This window comes from Acromyrmex echinatior, unplaced genomic scaffold (genome assembly GCF_024713525.1).
Source record: "Acromyrmex echinatior isolate Ae372 unplaced genomic scaffold, ASM2471352v2 Scaffold20, whole genome shotgun sequence".
Classification (NCBI taxonomy): domain Eukaryota; kingdom Metazoa; phylum Arthropoda; class Insecta; order Hymenoptera; family Formicidae; genus Acromyrmex; species Acromyrmex echinatior.
Window position 1 is genome coordinate 342,494 of NW_028259054.1, and position 21,741 is coordinate 364,234.

A 21,741-nucleotide genomic window follows, 5' to 3' on the forward strand; every position below is an offset into this window, starting at 1 on the left:
TCGACGTATCTGTGTGCGCGTCGCAATGCCAGCATCTACTTGTGTTTTCTCTTCCAATATGGTACAGATATCGACCGAAGCATCCATGGCCCGATAGTATCTGCGCCGTACGGAAGGAAATCCCGTCTCTGGCGTCCACCCAATTCTGCACACGGGGCCGTATTGCATTTACGATCTCCTCGCCCGAATGGCTCGATTTTGTGAGCCACTCTCTCCATGAGTTCATCAACTTCAGGCGTGCCCGATGTTGTTCAGATTGACGACTTTCGCCTGGGTAATTCCTTCCCGGCTCTGTACCTCCCTGACGCTGTCAAACACCTCCGCGTATATGTCAGCGATTAATTCTAGGGGGGAACCCCGGCCAATGTAGTCGCACAAAGGAGATGGTTCTATAGGCCCATATCGTTCTTGTGGTCAGTCTTCTCTGTGAGGTGTGCAGTATCCTCTGGATGGTCTTGCCTTTCCTTGCCTCTTCCGCCCACACAGGCGCCGCGTAGAGTGGACCACGTTATTAAAGAGTCTGCGGACTTTTCCTCCCGGACCGCATTGGGGAGGAGTCCGCTCAGGCTCATCGCCATGCGTTCGAGTCTCGATGCCAGCTGATGGAAGTGTTCCTGGAAGTTCCATCTCGAGTCGATTAGCAGTCCAAGATATTTGATGCTGGTCTTTACCGGTATCGACACTCCAGCCACCGCTGGTTTTCGGCATTCTTCCATATTTCCCTTCGTGGAAAAAGATGGCCTCGGATTTCTGAGGAGCCACCCGGAGATCCAGTGCTTGTTTCCTGCACCATGCTGTTCACCGCCTCGCGTTGATGCAAGCCTCCCTCCAGTCCCTTTCTGGTGCAAGCACCATGGTGTCACCGCGTAGCAGATGACCCGACAATCCTGGGGGAGCTCCGCCTGCCTCAGCACTTGGTCATATCCTAGGTTCCACAAAAGTGGATCCAGGATCGACCCCTGTGGCACTCTCCTGGTTACCATTCTTCAGATGAGATTTCCATTGGCATCCATGAACTCCAGCTCCCTGTCATCTAAATAGTTCCGGAGGATCCTGCGCAGATATCGAAATATTCGATGAGTTTCGAGTGCCCTACCAATGCGGTCCCAAGGGAGGGAGTTGAATGCGTTCGAGATATCCAACAACATCCAACACCACCCCCGGAGACCGTCTCCTCTATGGATCATACTCGGAGGATAGCATCAAGTGCTGCGCCCCGGGCGGAATCCAAATTGCTCGACATGCAGATTCGGGCCCCTTCTATCTAGATGCTGTACGACTCTCATGGCTACGATTCTTTCAAGGAGCTTAGCCTCGTCGTCGAGCAGACAGATTGGGCGATACCTCAAAGAGGCTATCCTCCGGTTTGCCCTCCTTCCTCAGTAGGACCAGTTTAGTCCTTTTCCAGATTTTCAGGAAAACGCCTTGTTTTAGGCATTCTGTAAATGTCCCTCTGAGACTCTCTCTAAGGCCAGCTCTGCAGGCCGCGATCACCCAAATTCTGCTGTAGACTCCGCTCGGTCCGGGAGCTGCATTTCGAGACATCATCTTCTTGATGGCACCTTTTAGCTCTTCTTCGGAGGCCTCAAGATTTTTTTTCCAGAATCCGTATCCGTTATACGGTAGAGCCTCGACCCAATTGTGAGCCTCGTCACCGAGCGATGGAAAGAGGGTCACCAGGACCTCCTTCAAGAGAGACGGCTTTAAGGTCTCTGTCCGTGATGGTGTCCATCCCTTCAGCTTGTTCCGCACCTGTAGGTAAAGTAGGCCCCATGGATTCTCGTCCAGAGATAGGACCAGTTCTTTCCACGACTTATCCTTGGCCTTGTTAATGGCCACTCGGAGCTCTTTCTTGGCTTGCCTATAGTATTCCACTCTGGCCTCCATCGCTTCGACCTCTTCACACCCTCTTAATTCTTCTCCTGGCCCGCATGGCAGCGTGTCTTATTGTCGCGATAGAGTCGCTCCACCAGTACATTGCCTTCCTGGGTCATTGAGTGGGCATGGATCATGGTCCTGAGCATTGTCATGTCATACTCTCGAACCAGAATGCTCTGAGTTTCCACCGCCTGTCCGACCGGGTCTTTCTCCGCGCCGATTGTGATCCAGAGTCCGGCAAGGACCGCCGTTTCTAGTAAGCCCTCGTCCGTTGTTTGAGGCTCCATCTTTGCGGCCTAGTTTAGTAGAGCTCTATCGCTGTCGCCCCTTCTTCGAGGATTCTTCCTTTCGCATCGATACAGGCGGAACCCCAGAGCGAGGACTTTGCATTGAAATCTCCAGCGAGGATAGTTGGTTCGCCGGATAGTCTGCCCAGGCATGTCTCCAGCTCAAGGCTTTCCTCGAACCGGGCGACGTCGAAGCTCGGGGATATGTAAGATTATATACATATCTCCCCATTTCACGGCCACGTACCCCTCACTAGCTTTTATTGGGGTAGGGACTCCCTCGTCTGTCTCCAGGTTATGGCCACTGAACAATTTGTCTCCGGTTCAGTGCGAGTGATTCACTGGAACTCTGTATGGTTCTGAGATAATGGCCAATCCGCAGTCACGTTCCGCCAGGAATTCGTTTGCAGGATTAAGTCCTGCGCGACGCGGGCATGGTTGAGGTTCACCTGGAGCAGCCTATTAGGCATTATCGTTTTTCCAGGTCTCTCTTCCCGAGATACTTTCCCAATTTACCGGGTCTTCCCGTTCATCTTCTGCTTGCGCCATTCACACCATGGTCTGCGGGCTGTGGGACTGTCCGGTTTGAGATTTACTTCCTTCCACGGGCTTTTCGGTTTCGGGTCCTGTGGGCTTGATATTGCCGTTGCTGGACGCGAGGGGATCCCCATGCGCAGGCACCTTTGATGGTATGGCCCTTGCGTTCCCCTGAGTTTGTCCGTAAGGGCACTGTCCCTTTGTAGGAGCGGCGCCTCCCGTGTCCATCTCCATTCTTTCCTCGTGCCTTCTTAGCCTCAGGACCGTGATGCTAAAAGGGACTTTGCCTCTCCTTTTTGGGGGATTACATGTCTTCTCCCCAATCTTATGACTCGATGGTAGACCAGCGTCTGCACATAGTGGGCAGTTGACCCATCCGTCACATTCAGTGACTCTGTGTCCATTCGATCCGCATCGATAGCAGCTGAAGGTCCTGTCCATCTCGCTTCGGCATTCCGTCCTCACGTGCTCTTTTTCCAGGCACCTGTAACATTGTAGAGGCCGATCCGGCAGAAAATCGATTCTCGTGGACGTCCATCCCATTCTAATCCTCCTTAGCCGTGCAATCTTGATAGCTGCCACTAAGGGGCATTTGGCCCATACTATATAGGAGGATTGGACCCAGTTCATTCGAGGCTCTTTTGATAGGACTCACTTTTATGTCTCCGGCGTCGCAGCCACCTTCCCGGGCTACTACGCTGGCTACCTCCTGTTGGGATACTGAGTCTTCAATGTCCCTCACTCTTATTTCGGCCGTTTTAACGGGTCGGGAAATGCGAATTCCATCCTTGTCGGCCAGTACCTCCCGTAGCTTAGTAGCTAACGAGTCCGCCTGAGCCGCCCCTACGAGGCCCGGTATCTCCAACAAGAATGCTCCCGTATGGGCTTTTCGTGGGATCTCCTCAATGCTGATTTCCGCGACATTGATTCTCTCTCGCGCGGTGCGGAGTATCTCCGCGTAACTCATGTCGTCGCTGTTGGATATTTGTACCACGGCAGTGCGTGGCGGTCTTTTCGTTACGTTAACCGTCCTGTTCTGTGTTTTAGCTGGGGCTTTCTTCCTTTGCTTTGGTACCGGGGTGTTTTGCGAGATCTTCTTTCTCTCCTTTCTTTCCAGAGATCTGCTTCCAGGGTACTTGCGAGTGTTGGAGTTCTCTCGTTCTCTTTCACTCGGGAGGAGACCTTCTCTTCCTTTCTCTCCAGATGGAGGACCTTTGGCTTTCGCTCCTGCTGGCCTGGGAGGTACTTCTCCGATTTCGGTCACAAGGACATTTATTGTATTATTGCGTACAATTTCATGTGATCTCATTATCACGTGCTATACATAAAGAATTAGTCTATACGTGTGAAATATAATGAAAAAAAGACGTTGTGATCGCGTGATTTAGACAGCCAATCGGACCGTTAATGTTTCTCTGTTTTCTAAGACTGTAGTTACCACTAAACTTTTACGTAGTTAGAAATAAAGTAACGATAATAGTAACTAAAATCATTTTCGTTATCCCAATAATGTAATTGCGTCACCACATTACTTTTTTTCGTTAACGAATGGGTAACATGATGTTACATTTTCATCTGAGTATACGTTTATGGTGACGCAATTACATTATTGGGATAACGAATTACATATATCATTACACATATACATTTTTGGGATAACAATAATGATTTCAGTTACTTAGTTTGACGTTACAATGGCCAACCTTGTTGATAGGCATACGATTTTCCACGCGAAGGGAGGAGGTCCACCCTACTTCCACTTCTATTTAGGGTCGTATGATTTTTCACGTAAAGCGAGTTCTATTTCACCTTCTCCTCTGTCTCGAAGTGTACGATTTTCCAAGTGAAACGATTTCAATCCTATTTCCTCCTCTGCCTCGGGGCGTAAAACTTTTCATGTGAAACGACTTCCATCTTCTCTCTATCATGAGGCGTTTTCCACAGCAAGGTCCACTCCATCTCCTCCCCTTGTCTAAGAGAAAGTCGGTCGTTCCTTTTCTGAAGGAGAGTTGAGGTTGGCTTCGTTTTACGTGGAAAGTTGTACGCCCCTAAGTAGAGGGGAGGTGAGAATGGACTTCTCTTCGCGTGGAAAGTCGAAAACAAGGGGAAAGATGGAATGAATCTCTCTTTGTAGGGAAAGTCAAACGCCTCTAGGCACGATGAGTATAGAATAGTTTTTAATATTGTGTATGGTAGAAATAAGATATTTTTCTTGAACTTTATTTGTTGATAATTTTCAAGCGAACAATGACCGCCATCTAAAACCTTTTGACACTCATTGACATGACCTTAACAATATATGTCGAGGTCAAAATCATCAGCGCAGTGTTCATTAATCCGAATAATTACCTTAATTTTTCAAAAACTTTTTTCCTGTGATATTTTGATTTGCGAATTTCGGACCATTGGAGATTGTTTCTTCATCTTGAACATAAAAACGAGTTTTTAGTGCAAAAATAAAAATAATGGAAACAACTCTAATGACCTTGATCTCAAATGTTATGTAAAGTGTGACCCTGAACAACATTCAAGTGATCGGATTTTAGTTGTCGGTCGGATATCTTAGTAATGCTAACGCTGGGTGATACTGCAACTTTCAAGCTTTGGAAAGTGCTTAATGAACAAATATTTTGTTATAATGTTTTGAAGAGCTCACAAGATAAACTACAAGAATATGCAATTAAAAATAGAGGTTTCTTCTTTTTAAAAAAATCCATGTGATTCTAACCTGACCATGGCAACCCCACCCAAAGTCAAACTAATAAGATCAGTAAATAGATCTTTTCAAATTCTACAAGTTTTGTCAAAAATATTTTTTTGTAAAACTTATTTTCCGAGGATTTATTTTAGGGATTCTGATCTCTTTAGGACATCTTGTATATATATATTGCAACCACTCACGAGCGTGGCACAACTTCGTCGCACATTCACAACTAAGGTTCTCGTAGGCGATCGGATGACGGGTGGCGTTAAACGAAACATGACCGAAATGCGTCTTCCCGCGACCGCTCTCAAGGGCAGCACATAATCACAAGACAATAGTTGGGCGCCAGGCACGAGCGAGCGTACCACTCTTTCCAGAAATTACGTGATTTTCTTTATGCCATCTTTAATGAGCTGCGAATGTCGACGGACTCTCAACCGGTAGCTCAGCCTCGGAAATGGCAGAGGAGGCGGTTCGCGGTCGAGGATAGCAAATCGTTTGGAGGAGCGAATAGGGGCGAGAATAAAGTACACATGAATTAACAATAACAAAAGTAACAAATATATTAAATGAGTCTTCGACTCCCATTCACATTTGGCGATACAATCGAGACGATAAACTCTACTTGAGCGCAATAACTGATTTACATAGTCCCCACGGTTTTACGCTAGGCGTATCAACTTCGTTAAATTCTCGCGACACGAGCTTACGCCACACGGGAATACTCTCGCGAATTATACTTCATCGCCTCGCAAATGCTAAGGAATTCGGCAGCTGGTAGCGTGGACACGGCGTGACCTCGTGCGCGCTCGCGGAACTTCGCGCCGCTCAGATGAGATGCAGAGAAGGCTCGAATACGTACAAACTCAATACTACGCAGTCTCGATACGACAGAATACACACTCTTATCAATTGCTATTATAAATTGACTTTACTGGCTATGACACAGAGGACCGAATAAACATGCAAATCTTACGTTACAGACGCTCGAGACGACACGATACGCGACAATACGGCACGGAACTTCGACGCAACATATGATCCGCGATAAAAAGAAACCGACAACGAGTGACGAGGCTGTGGCCTTGGCGGACGCCTTAGAGTTATCCCGACGACAAGGGCCGTTCCGGGAGGCGACACGCGTACGTGAATCCCGCGAAACTCTGGTGCACGGTAATGCCACGTGCAATCACTATTACACGCCCGATAGAAATCCGATAAGTTGCCTCCCGGACGCGGAAACCGGCGATTTTACAGGGGTGACGCTTGTCTCACCGTGACTCCCTCGCAGATGCTCGTCCTAATTGATCTTGGGAGGCTCTCAATCCGTTGACGTTCTGCGTCCTCTCGCGTGCTCTCTCCAAGCGGGCCACAGCTCAAGTGCCGGGCGCTAATCTTCCCGGGGGCACGCAGGGCTCGTTATCCCCGCGAGGGGGCCTTATCGCGCCTGATTGGCGCGTAGCCCCGCGGCTCCGCTAATCGCGGAAACCGCGTCATGCCCGTCGCATGTCCTGGCGCGCGAAATTCGAGAGATCGCGGGAGTCTTTTTCAGGCCGCCTCGTGGCTTCGAGGCGCCTATCCGGGGCTCTCGCCGTCTTTGGGGCGTAGAGTGGCCTTCCCCGTCATGCCGTACCGGCTCTCGATCCGCTTTGCGCCTGGAAGAGGGTGTGATAAAAAATGCTTTGCGATAATCAAAAGAGCGTAACAATGAAGAAAGGATATTACCTGCGTGCAACCCGGGGTCAGGTGTCGTGCTCCCCGGCGGGTCTGTCATCAGCGGTCGTCTTTGGACTTCCAATCCTGATCGTTCTTCCTCTTCTCTCCGGTCAGGTGGCGTCACTCTGCCAAGATGTCGCCGGCCTCTGTAACCCTCGGCACGGGAATACACCGAAACGGGAAAACGAAAACGACAGCGCGGAACGCGTAAGGTACGCAAACGATGACGCGGGAAAAGCGCAGGTGCGTCCGCCCTTAAAATGTGAGAGGACCCAGGACGCTATACTGCACTATTCGGTCAGGCCATGCGGCCCTTGTGACGGACGGAAAACGTCACGTCACAATATATATATATATATATATATATATATATATATTAGGTGTTGGAATTAATTCGTAGCGTTTTTAATGAAAGAATGTTATTTATTTCACATGAGCATTAAAAAATACATTAATGAAAGTACTTCCCATCACTTGTAAAACGCTACGAATTAATTCCAACACCTAATATATATATATATATATATGTGTGCATATGTATTATATATACATATGTATGTATATATATATATATATATTGCGACCGTACTCACGAACGTGGTGCAACTTCGTCGTGCGTTGGTAATTGATAGTCTTTAATATTTTCACAAATAGAATTTGTTTGGGTCTGAAAATTAATGTGACAAAAAATATTTCCATACATAACTACCTCCTTACACAATTTTAGATCGCGAGATCGATAATTGGGCGCCAGGCATGAGTGAACGTGCCACTCTCTCTTGAAATTAATTGAAACGTTATTCAATCGATACTCTAAAGAACTGCGAACGCCGATGGCTTTAGTAACCGATTACTTAGTCCCGGTAATAATAGAGAGGGCGGTTCTCATGGCCGGAAACCGAGGATTATTTGGAGGAACGAATAGGGAACGACTGCAATAAATGACAATAATTAGTAACAAGAAATAACAGATATATTCTATTAATCTCTGAGACGTCCATTCATATACGTTCGCTAAGGTCACAATAATAATACGTGATAGAAATGCGTCAGAGTAGTCTTATCTGGTTTCCTCGTTAAGTTCTTGTTAACGCGATAGTGACTGCAGAAAGTTCTCGGCAGCATGAACTCATGCCATGACGGAGCGATTCTAACAATATCGTACAAGCGATAGTTCGATAATTTGATCATCAAGATAAGAAAATGGTTATTATACTGCAGTAAACATGGCATGATCTCAGGGTTCACGAGGATTTCGTACCATCTTAACAGAATTTCGGAAAGTAATAGAGGACGCGAGAATGTAATATGCACTAATATGTAGAATTTTGATACAAACAAGACTAATTACTACGCGACAATACTCAACGAAAATGACTAGGCTGTAGCTTCGATGGGCGTGAAAAGTTATTATCTCAAGAGCATCGGAACATGTAATCGAGGGAGGCGGTGCGCTTACACATCGTTAACGCGAAAAATCTGACGCAATTCAAACAACATCATGTGCGTCTTATAAATGAGACCTGACAACATCTACGCGCCTCCCTATTGAGAATAGTTCTTTTTTTGTTTTTAAAAATGTCCGGTTGGTAATCTCATTACTTTAGCAGCACTCTCTGTATTTGTAAGTAGTCTGTTTTTTACGTTTCTATAGTTGATCATCTTTTTTTGCTCTCTCTCCATGGCGACCTTACAATTTAGGGACGTTTCTCACCACAAAAGCTCTCCCAAAAGGTCCTCGATACAGCAAATTCCTTCTCTTTGCGTCTCGGGTTCCCTCATACTTGCTCTGGTTGCGAAGTGTCGGATGCTGATATTCTTGGGGACAGGCGGTCACAATTTCCCATATCACAGTCTAATTGGCCCTGCGGGCTCCGCGAATAGCGCGAGCCGCGTCAATCGCGCATCCTGCGTCTTTGCGCACAGAATTCAATTCGGCAGCGAAATTCAATTCAGCCACTAAGGCTGAGACTCTCTCTGATTTTCTTTATGTGGGAGACTCGCATCTCAGTGGAAGTATTCCAGTAGACAGTCGTCTCCGCATCCGTCCTTCCAAAGGGTCTCTATGAGCTTCGTCACGGGGTCTCTCGCCGACACGTTGGCGTACAGTGGTCATCTCCTCTCACTGCCCTCATTACTCTTTTGCGACAGTCACCTGTAATATTTTGTAATGAAATGACAAGTTCCAAAATGGAACGAAAAGTATCAAAACATGGAGGATATCACTTACGCGCTACCCTCTTTATAGACTGTTGGGTGTCTCCGATAGTTTGTTCTCTATCTTCCCCTCCATTCTGATCCTGATGATCTTCGCTCTTCGTGGGCCGATGAGACGATGCAAATTTATAAGCTCATAAGGAATCGCCAATTACTCTGTAAAAACTCACAGCACGACAGCACACGGAAAAAAGACAAAAACAGACATCAAAAATCTGGGAGACGCATAGACACGTGAAATAGGCGCGAAATAAACGGAACAATATTTAAAAAGAATGCGCAAATACGTCCGCCTGCTGAAAACGATACAGGAGCTAAAGTCACGGTTTCCCAGTCGAGTCATACGATCCTTGTGACGGACAGAAAACGTCACGTCACAATGTATATATGTATGTGCGTGCGTGCACCCCCACTCCTATGCACCCCCCCACACACACATTATATATATATATATATATATATATATGTATGGTAATCTATTTTAATCCATTCACAATCAGTAGAATATTTTAAAATCTTTAAATTTAGTATTAAAATGTTTGCTCAGACCAAGGTTGTTCAGTTGTATAGGGGAAAGAAAACGGTAATCTTGGTTGTCTTTGAAAAGATGTTCTTAGGGTCAAAGTTATCTAAAATTTTTAAGAAAATTTTTATAAAAGTATTAAGATAAAGATACCAAAAAATTAATAATTTTAAGATATTTTATCTTATTCTGACAAATATTGACATGAAATATTAAATATTTCGTAAATCATTAATTGTTTGATAATCGTACTTAATACTTTTATATGCAGAACAAAGTAACATAATCTTTGAATATCCTTAGATTCCCTATTTGTGTGGAATTATACTGGAATTTTATGTATTCTGGAAAATTCCTAGAAATTTTAGGGTTGGCCTGGAATTTATCATTCTTTTATTAAAAAAAGTTAGAGTGAAGAAAGGAAAAGTAATAAAAATAAAAGTTTTGTTTGGATATAAGTTCTTCCGTAAAGATGCAATAAGTTACTAATAGAAAAAACTTGAATTTAATGTGTATAATAATATAAAAATATAAGTAAAAAAATCATTTGTGCTGACGGAATGTTTGTTTGATTATTTATAAAAGCAATGAATAATATTGTTTCAAATTTATTAGCGTTTTAATTTATTCGTATATATTAGGTGTATAACTTTGCTTATACCTTTTTCGTAGATGGCTTTAGCGGTGGTAAGTGGTGATCGAAATAAATAGATCATAGACGTCACACAATAAACTTGGGCATCTGTCAACATAACTCCATAGAAACATTAGTCGATTTGTGTCTGCATCATAAAGTTATTCTCGATTGAAAATGTCAATTTACGAGCCAAATTCTCGTCATTTGCGGGAGGTTTTAATTTTCTGCTTCAATATGATGAAATCTGCGGCTGAGGCTCATCGAATGCTCTCAAGTATTTATGGTGAAGCCGCTATTAGTGAAACAACGTGTCGTAAATGGTTTCAACGCTTCAAGAACGGTGATTTTCACATCGAAGACCAGCAATGGAAGAGAGAAGGTTTTCGAAGATGCAGAATTGAAGGCATTACTTGATCAAGACTCTTGTCAAAATAAAAAAGAATTGGCACGATCATTAGGAGTGATTTCAACCAGTCTCAACCAGTCATTTCAAAACGTCTCCAAAAGCCATGGGAATAATTCAGAAGCAAGGAAATTGGGTGCCGTACGAGTTGAAGAAGAGAGATGTTGAACGGCATTTGTTGGCTTGTGAACAGCTGCTTGAAAGGCAAAGACGGAAGGAATTTCTGCATCGCATTGTGACTGGAGGCGAAAAATGGGTTCATTACGATAACCCCAAGAGAAAATCATGGGGAGTTCCCGGCCATGCTTCCACGTCGACGGCCGAATATTCACAGCTCCAAGATTCATGCTCTGTATTTGGTGGGACCAGCTCGGCGTAGTATATTATAAGCTGTTAAAATCGACTGAAACAATCACAGGCGATCAGTATCGAACGCAATTGATGCATTTGAGCCGAGCATTGAAAGACAAACGGCTGCAATACAACGAGAGACACGATAAAGTGATTTTGCAGCATGACAATGCTCGACCCCATGTTGCGAAAGTGGTCAAGACATACTTGGAAACGTTGAAATGGGAAGTCCTACCCCACTCGCCGTATTCTCCAGACGTTGCTCCCTCTGACTTGTTTCGATCAATGGTACACGACCTGACTGACCAGCACTTCCGGTCTTATGAAGAAGTAAAAAATTGGATCGATTCATGGATCGCCTCAAAAGATGACTAATTTTTTCGACGCGGGATTCGTATGCTGCCCGAAAGATGGGAGAAAGTAATGGCCAGCGATGGACAATACTTTGAATCATAAATGTATAACCAGTTTTTTACAATAAAGCCTCGAATTTCGGAAAAAAACGGTATAAGCAAAATTATACGCCTTATAATTCTAACTTGAATACAAAGCATATAATATTGCGCGAATCGATGAAAATTAAATAATAACAGTTTATTGATTGATCAATTTTGGAAAAAAAATCTTGGAACTATCCTTGAATTGACTAGCCAGATTTTATTAGATATCGTAAATAAAGAGATAAATCGATTAATATAAAGGAGATATCTAATTTAAAAAACTATGTAGGCAAAATTGGATAATTTTTGAAAACAATTATGTATTTTTTTTACACCAATTTATTCATCTCATTATTATTTTTTTTATAAAAGTATTAAAGTACTATTATCAAGAAATTATTAATTTATGAGATTTATAATATTTGATATCAACATATGATCATATATATGCCAAAATGAGATAAACTTCCGAAAATGTTAGACGTTTGATTTTGATGACTTTTGGCAGAAATACTCTAAATGACGTCAAATGAATGCCCTTAAATAGATTTTCACTGACAAAGAAATTTAATACCAAAAATGTTTGATTAAAGTTATATACTATTTGGCATTAAACTTCTTTAAGTTATTATACGTGAAAAGTCGTGCGCTCTTAGCATTCTGAGTTATTGTCGACTTCAATCACACGCACGCGCACATACACAACCACACACACGCATGCACGCGCGCACACATGCACTGGATCAGATAACCTGTCACATGTACGTTGGTGATGCTGAGAACACGAAAATATATATGATTTCAACATTTTACCTTCCCAAGTCATATTATGAACTTTTAGACTAATATAGTGTAATTTTAGAAAAATATATAATTATAATTAGAATTATGATCGTAAATGTAACTATAATTGTAATTATATTTATTATAATTATCATTACATACATTATAACAATCATTATATCATAATTACTATCATTATAATTATTTAATTCATATATACCAGAAACAAAGCTCTAAGGAGTAATGACGCGTACGTAGTGCACATTGCATTTTCGGCAGAGGACACTTTGACCGCTTATATCTCTGAAACTAGCTGTAGGATCAAATTGTGCCCATTGAGACATTTGTTCAGAATGACGAGAATTACAATATATCAAAAATTCAGTCAATTCGACTGAAAGCACTTTTTCGTATGATTTGTGCGGGATCCTTTATGCTGCTTCTTACGGAAAAAAACTAGTGTCATTACTAGTGTCACTACTAGTGCAATAGTATATTCGCTAATAGTGTAATAGTGTAATAGTGATGGAAAAAATTTCGTTGAAATTTTACTGAAATTTCACTGAAGTTTTATTGCAAAAATAAATATTATTAGCATCATATTTTAAGAGGATACACGACAAAATTATAATAAAAAAAGATTTTCTTCATGAATTTGAGAATTAATTTTATGATGCTTCTATGCGGTTACCCATTCGAATCTGTACCTCCACTTAATATACTTCACCGCTGCAATCGTACAGGAACCGCTCCATAGAAGGGCCATGAACACCTATAATGCTAATGAATGTATAGTTGTAACATATCTGATCAAAGATGTTGTAAAAGAGACGGAACACGTATAGAAAAAAATAATTAATGTTAAATATAATTGTACAAATGAAGCTATACGCGTGGCATATAACAGAAATATAATAATTTTGAGAAAAACTCAGTCAATTTTGAAAAAAAACATGCAAAATTTCTCAATTAATGTCAGAAATATTAGGTGTTGGAATTAATTCGTAGCGTTTTACAAGTGATGGGAAGTACTTTCATTAATGTATTTTTTAATGCTCATGTGAAATAAATAACATTCTTTCATTAAAAAACGCTACGAATTAATTCCAACACCTAATAATTGGATGAGGATTCTATAAATAATTCACCATTTGTAGATATGAACTTTCTGGAAATTTTAGTTTTGATCTGACTTGTTTTGAAAAATGTTTCAATTCGTAAAAACTTGAAAAGTTTAAAAAAATTTTAAACTTTTCATAAAAATTGTAAGATATAATATCAAAAATTCTAAGTATCGCTATGACTTAACAATACTATTCAGCAATAATGAGCAATAGTACATACTGAAGAGTATACGTTTATTGAATGCTGCTAGAAATATTCAATTGTATATACTGTACAGAATGTGCACTATTAGTTTAATTTTACACATTTTTACACACTATTTTGTACTATTCAATGATTAATATGAGAGTAATGTAAACTATTAGTCTGCACAGTGGTATTTCAGTAGTTTTTATTATTATTCTAAAAGTTCACACTGATCAATAGTTTATAATTGTGTAGTGGAAACTACTTATTACTAGTTTTACAGTACTCAGTAATAGTACTGAATGCTTATAACTATTGCTGTTGAATAATTACTATTAGCGTTCTAATAGTTACTATTGGCATTCTATTATTTACTATTGACATTTTAATAGGTTTTTTTCCTTACGGGGCACCCTGGAAATAAAGATAGCTGCGTTAAAGGCCCGTTTACAATAGTCGTAAAAAGAGTAGAGTAGAGTAGAGAAAAGGATCAGTTATAGTCGAGTATTCAATTGTGATTGGTCAATTTTTTCTTCTCACCAGCCATGGCTATTGTAGACAGATTTTTAGACTACATGTAAAAATTGGCCCTTAAAAAATTCCCAACCTTTTGTGTCTCTTCGGAGCAATAGGCCTGTTTTTATTTCTGCACACGGTGCAATAAATTGAAGTGAAACAAATTTACGTTTGTTTCGCTTTAACTTATTACACTGTCTATGCCAGTTCTGAAAGTGCACGGATAAAAAACAAATCGACCCTATAATTCTCAGGAAAGATCAGTTACAGCGCGCACTAAGTTATATACCTACGCGCAAAATTGGTCTATTATTTATTAATTTCGCCATTTTTACGAATTTCGTTTTAAAATCTGCTGTACATATTTTTAATGGCGCGATCCCATGGTGTGGAACGTATGCGCAATGCGGAATTGGCGGAACACTCATGATTAGTTTGACCTGTTTTACGTTCGTTTCAATTTTGATCCGCAAGTTTTTATTTTATACGCATGCAATGTACGGAATGTATGGTACAGAATTGCAGGCATTGTGAGATTTTGTACGAAAAAGACAGAAATATTGAATGTTCAATCAAAAACAGTAAAAATATTAAGCTACATATTAAATTTATTATTTTTGAAATTGTATTGTGTGCAATTCTGAAGGCATATGACAAGGATTTCATTCTATCCTCTGATGCCAGATAGCGCAATGTAATTTGAAGCCGAGTAACAGCTATAGGTTCACAGAAATAGGTTTGCGAACAACATATTCTTTAGTGATGACTGATCCAACTAATGCTTTAAATAATTGAGGTGGCATTCTGAAATAATCCACATATTTTTCTCTATCTTCAATCAGTATTTCCTTTACAAGATTGTCATTCGTTCCTTGTAGTAATCTCCTTTCATTACTAACAAATATGGGTTCGTTTTTTATTTTTATTTCTTTCTGCAAGTCTATATAATACATATAGCTTTGCAATCTTGCGACGCAGCTCCTTCTTTTCAAATACACAAATACTTTATTTTAACAAATTTAATAATCCGCAAATAATAAGAAACAAGTTTTCTGAATCTATATATTCTTTTAAATATTAATTGTTTTATTTAAAATGCCGAATAAATTGTTTTTAACAAGTTAGTACTTATACTACGAATAAGTTGTAGAGTTTTGCAGATTGGGTTTCATGAATTTTGACGAATGCATGTGAGTGCGTGCGCGCGTGCGTGCGTGCGTGCGTGCGTGCGTGCGTGCGTGCGTGCAATATTATAATATAATATTATTCTTGAATTTTGGGACACTTTATGTAAGCGATACATGTCTCACGATCGAGATAACGTATCGGCTAAGAAGTATACATGAATTATTCATTTCACAATATATAAGTTTTATACACATTTGTATTTTTTATTAGATAAAAAATTAGCTTTTTTATTTATTTTTTTAAATAACCAATTAGTGATTGACAATTATAAAACAATATCTAGGATGTCTCATTTTAAAGAAGCCAGGCATGTATTGGAAACATTGCGTTAAATCGAAAAATTTCATTTCACATTTTTCGATTTAACGTAGTGTTTTTGAGATATTTGAATGGATCCTTTAAAATGGGACATACAAATAAAAAATGTAATCTTTATGTGTATGTTGCAGAACAAGTAATGGAAAAAGTACTGTAATTAATGCCATGCTACATGATAAAATTTTGCCAAGTGGTATAGGACACACTACAAATTGTTTCTTACAAGTTGAAGGTTCAGATAACGGAGAATCATATCTTATTACGGAAGGATCTACTGAAAAACAACCAGTTCAATCTGTTGGACAGTTAGGTCATGCTCTTTGCAAAGAAAAGTTATGTGAAAGCCATTTGGTTAGAATATTTTGGCCAAAAGAAAAATGTTTATTACTGCGAGATGATGTAGTGTTCGTCGATAGTCCAGGCGTAGATGTAACTCCAAATCTTGATGAATGGATTGATAAGCATTGCTTGGATGCAGATGTTTTTGTCTTAGTAGCAAATGCAGAATCTACCATAATGGTTACTGTAAGTATAATATATATTAGTAATATAACATTTGTAACATAATTCGTTATAAAGAAGAACCTATTAGATATTATATTATATATTTAATAAATCCAATCTATCAAATACACATAATCTGTATATTTGAAAAAAAAAAAATTATTTTGGAGGAAAATTTTTTGAAGTGAGGGAGAAAGTGGGTGTGCAGGTGAGAGGGGAGGAGGTGGGGATTCGGTTAATCTTTAATAACCGAAAGAATGGTTTTCTATATTTTATTTATGTTGTAATCATTATCTCTATTTAGATTGTTAGGATGTTTTTGTATCTCTATAACCTTTATAACCTCTCTGTATTTTCTTAGAAAGTATGATGTAATATTACGTATAATGTAATATTAGCTATTGTAATCACTTTATCAAACAGTATTTGATCCTGTCTCATTGTGTTTTGATAATGCTAACTGAGTGACGTATTTTAATCTGACGTCACGTTGGTATTCTTTTGCCTTACAGCAAAACGATCACAACAACAAAAAAAAACAATTAAAATTATCAATAAACATACAAATAACACAACAATTCCTGACACATAATCAGACAAAAGAATCCTTTTTTCTCCCTTATGTTACAGGAATAATGTATCAGATTGGCAAGATATTAATTCTTAAATACCACTGGGAGTCCAAAAGACTCCAAGTTTTTTTCAATCGTATGTATATATATTTTATAATCTCGCTGTAACTCAAACTTTTGGCTCCATCCACCATTAGTTTAGATCCCCAACTATCAGTTGAAAAGTTCGCGACAAGTCTGTCTCTGTATAGCAGCCTGTATAGGAACGATGCATTTCGAGGCGGAGTACAAAACAGTGTGTCATTTACGTTGTGCAAAATGAAAATTGGAGCGACATTTTTATTCACATTTTTATGTAAATTTCATCACTTTGAATTGTAAGTATTAATGTGCGTGGTTCAAAATTTTCTTAGTGTTGTAATTATACAATAACTTTTTTATAAATAATTAGATGGAATGTAATTTGCTTTCGTGCCACAAGCCGATGTGCAATAAATACTACGTTTATTTTTGTGTCGAATGTTCTGGGTTAGAATAAAATCAATGTTTATATGTTTTGTATTTTTTGTAATATATTTTTACATACTTTTGTAATTATGTGCCCAAAAATACTTTTTTCATAACTTTTTTACCAAATATATTAGGTCAAATAAATCGTTAATTGTATTTTTTCTTTCTCTAGAATTTCCTCATTTATTTCGCAAAATAAATACTTTTTTTAGAATATCCACTGTCAAACTTAGTTTCATCTAAAAAAATATCTCAGGAGTACAACTTTAATTTTTAGCGAAAAATATAAAAAATTAAAACAAATATACTTTATTTGTTTAAAAAGAGTATGCTTCTTAAATTTTAACTAATTTTTTTTTTAGTATATTTACAGTAAAATTTCACCATAACTACACAATTACATCTTCTTTTAGAAGCTCTCTCTTTGAAGTATATCCAAACAAATTTTCAAAGCAAAATACTGAAAACTTTAGGAATAGCATACACTTTTTCACGTTGGAGTCTAATTAACCCCGTATAGCATCTCCGTGATTTTTTTTACATGTGGCATTTAAGAGTTAAATAAACACAATATCCGAATCATATTTAAACCACCCAAAAAGATAGCACAAATTTAGAAAATCCTAAAGATCAAAGACCTCTACTCAGTTCCGTAGGAGTATATAAAATATCTTGCTACTGCGGAAAAATATACGTTGGAGGAGACCGAGAGAATATGATCAATCTACAAATAAAAGAACAACACGTGACGTTAAGTTAAAACGCGTCACTCAATCAGTTATCAGAACATAACAGTGAGACAGGACATCAAATACTGTTTGATAAAGTGATTACAATAGCCAATATTACATTATACTTTTCAAGAAAATATAGAGAGGCTATAAAAAAGATATAGAGAGATAAAAAAACACCCTAATAATCTAAATAGAGATAATGGCTACAATATAAGTAAAATATACGAGTAGAAGACTATTCTCTCGGTCATCGAAGATTAATCGACTCTACACTCCTCCCTTCTATCCCCTCTCGCCAACATACCTATTCTTCTCCCACATAAAAAAACAATGTATATATAAAGGAAATCACCCGGAGAAACAGCTCAGTATTAGATTGTCCCTCGTCTTGAAGTGAACTGCAATGTTCACAAAACGTTGGCATTCTAAGAATGAAGTGAACTGCAATGTTGAATTTGGCGTTCTTGAATTCGAACACGGAGATAACCTGCGAAACGCATAGTTTCTGTATATTCATTTAAATTCATTCAAATAAGAATATGTATATGTATTGGTTTAATATTTAACTTTGACCATTAAGTGGCGCTTCTCCTATTTAGATGACTTTTAAAAATATCTTATGATATAATGCTGCGTTCAATTGTGCGTTCACAGCATTTGTAAGCATTATTTGTCTTTGTTTAATATTTGATAAACAAGAAATAATGCTTAAAGCGCAGTGCACTCCAAAGCGAACACTATCATAACGTCTAAAAAATGTCTTAATTTGAGTGAGCCTCTTTGATAGTCATGAAGATTTATCTTTGGCCTGCTTTAATAATATCTTGTTGTTGATATAGAAGATCAGATTCCAATATCTTTGATTTTGGCATGTATATATTGTCGATTACGATCTTGAATAACAATCAAAAGATAAAGCCATCGCTTGTTATTTATTAAAAAGTTATTATAAAATAAAAGAAGTTGACAATATAAAGATGTGTTTAAGTTTGTAACTTGAATTTTACTTGCAGTTAATCTCAGTGTTGGAACAAATATCGTTTGAAAAATATTTAAGTAATTAATAAATGAGTAGCTATGGGTATGATCTAAATAAACCTCCTCTACTCCACTTCTGGCGTTAGAGCGTGGCCTAGACGGACTCCATTTGGAAAAATGACACGCTTTGATTAATCAGTGGGGGAAGAATGGAGGTAATGAAGTAATTAAATGGTGCATTTTGATTGATTCGATTTCATAGCTGCCCACGCGCTGATTGATTCGGTCCATTGTGATGTGATTGGAGAAGGGCAGAGTGTTGGCAGGGTTGAATTCCATGATAAAATGGCGGGTGAGCAAATTGAAAGTAGCATTTTTCATCGCGAGGAGGTACAAACAACAGATATGAATAGCAGATGAATAGATAAATAGATAAATAGATAAATAGATTTATGACGGTTCCTTTTTTTCGACGTTTTCGGCCGAGTGTCGGACACTGTTAGAAAAAAAGCATCTTTTCTATTATTTATTTTTTTCAGTATTTAATTGTGTGTCTTATTTTTTATTTGAAAAAAGAGAAGGCAAAACAAGAATGAATATAAGTGTCTCGCCGTAACCGGTGTGTTGATTAGCTCACTTTAGAGAATAAATTCTTTCTGTACTTTATGATACGTAGGCTGCTGGAAAAGTTTCTGCAATGAAACAACAATATGAAAAAAAACATGTAAAATTCAGTAAATGATTTTATTGTTTTTCAAAGTATTCGCCTTTAAGATCGATACATTTTTGCATACGCTCGAACCAATTTTCGAAACATTTTTTCCACTCTGAGGCCTCAGAAATCAGTGTACGAAATGTTTCAACAGCTGCTTCAGGCGACTCAAATCGCTCACCACGCATCTTCTTTTTAATGTTTGGGAACAAAAAGAAGTCATTAAGTGATAAATAAGGTGAATACGGACAATGAGTCATCAATTCGACATTTTTATTGGATCAAAAAAATCAACGGTTTGACAGCTGGCGTTGTCATGATGAAGGATAATGCGACGATTTCGGTTTGTTCTACGCAATTCATTTATGATTTTTAGCAAACAAATTGTTGTATACCAATCAGTATTTACAGTCCTTCGATCCTCTAAAGCCACGATTGCACATGTCCGGTATAACTGAAGAAACAAGCAATCATTTGCTTGACAGCATTGCATGAACGAACAATTTTTGTTGGTTTCGGTTCATTTTGAAATACCCAAACAGTGGATTGTTGTTTACTTTCGGACTCATACGAATAGATCCATGTTTCGTCCCCAGTAACAATGTTGTAGACCAAATTTGACCGACCTCGGTTGAATTTCTTGAGCATTTCTTTGCTCCATTTAACACGAGCTTGTTTTTGAGCTTCGATCAAATTGTGTGGGATCCAACGACTGCAAAGTTTCCGTATGCTCAAGTGATCATGCAAAATCATATGTATTGCTTTCATGTCAATGCCTAAGGATGCCTGAATCTCGCGGTATGTCATATGCCGGTCTCAATCATTTCACGCACAGCATCAACATTAGTGGCAACAGACGTGGATGGACGACCTTTACGAAATTCGTCACAAAGAAAGATACGTCCACGCTGGAATTCGGCAAACCAATTATAAACAGTCCTATTGGATGGTGCTCCATCCCCAAAAGCCAAATGAAGTCGATCGATGCATTGTTTCGGAGTTAGATTACATTTGTAATCATAAAAAATCATTGCCCGAAAATTTTCACGCGAAATTTCCATTTTCTCACAAAATAACTTGTTTTATTATAAAATACTATGTAAACAAAAATTAGTTGGCTTGGGTACAAACTATTAACTGAATTATAGATTAAAAACTAATTTTACGGATATGATAGTAGCAAAACGTTGGCGTCACTGGAAGTATTAGATTGCAGAAATTTTTCCAGCAGCCTACGTAGTATATTTCAAAAGTGTAAAAATCCACACTAAACTTGAAATGCGGGGAAGATGTGATTTAAAGAAATAAATGAGACGTACAGTTACAAAATATAATATTTATTGCAAAGAGTGATAGTGCTACATAAAATAGTTCTTTTGCACAAAAAGCATTTCTTTCACATTTTACATTTACAAAAAAGTACACGGTTGAATATGACGGCATGAAATTTGTTGAATTTATGATTACAATGAAGAAAAATTTTATGAAATAATGGAACGATTAATCAGTCATTGCGTTTATAATCAATGGTGTGTGTGTGTGTATATATATATATATATATATATATATATATATATTAGGTGTTGGAATTAATTCGTAGCGTTTTACAAGTGATGGGAAGTACTTTCATTAATGTATTTTTTAATGCTCATGTGAAATAAATAACATTCTTTCATTAAAAACGCTACGAATTAATTCCAACACCTAATATATATATATATATATATATATATATATATATATAGAATATATAAACAGACTGCTACGAATTCTCGTGGCGCGGTCTCATCGCATATTGTTTATCGCTTAGACGTTTCCTTTTTTAATTTGAAAACTACAACAAATATCTCAAAATAGTATAAAATTTTTTGTTCCCTTTGACCTATTTTACGCCCTCAATGCGGCTCCTATTTCTGACATCT

At 38.7% G+C, this 21,741-nt stretch overlaps 1 protein-coding gene and 1 long non-coding RNA gene across 9 annotated transcripts in view; both read left to right on the forward strand.

Moving 5' to 3' along the window:
* LOC147906557 (uncharacterized) overlaps positions 1 to 21,741 on the forward strand; it is a 270,166-nt gene that overhangs the window by 107,494 nt on the left and 140,931 nt on the right. The window lies entirely within an intron of this gene.
* The window catches only part of Marf (Mitochondrial assembly regulatory factor), a 203,599-nt gene that overhangs the window by 98,011 nt on the left and 83,847 nt on the right, over positions 1 to 21,741 (forward strand). For all 8 annotated transcript variants that reach the window (XM_087416305.1, XM_087416299.1, XM_087416298.1 and 5 more), the window contains one exon: positions 15,941 to 16,334. In XM_087416305.1, coding sequence (XP_087272431.1) covers positions 15,941 to 16,334 — 394 coding nt within the window. The remainder of the gene's footprint in view (positions 1 to 15,940; positions 16,335 to 21,741) is intronic.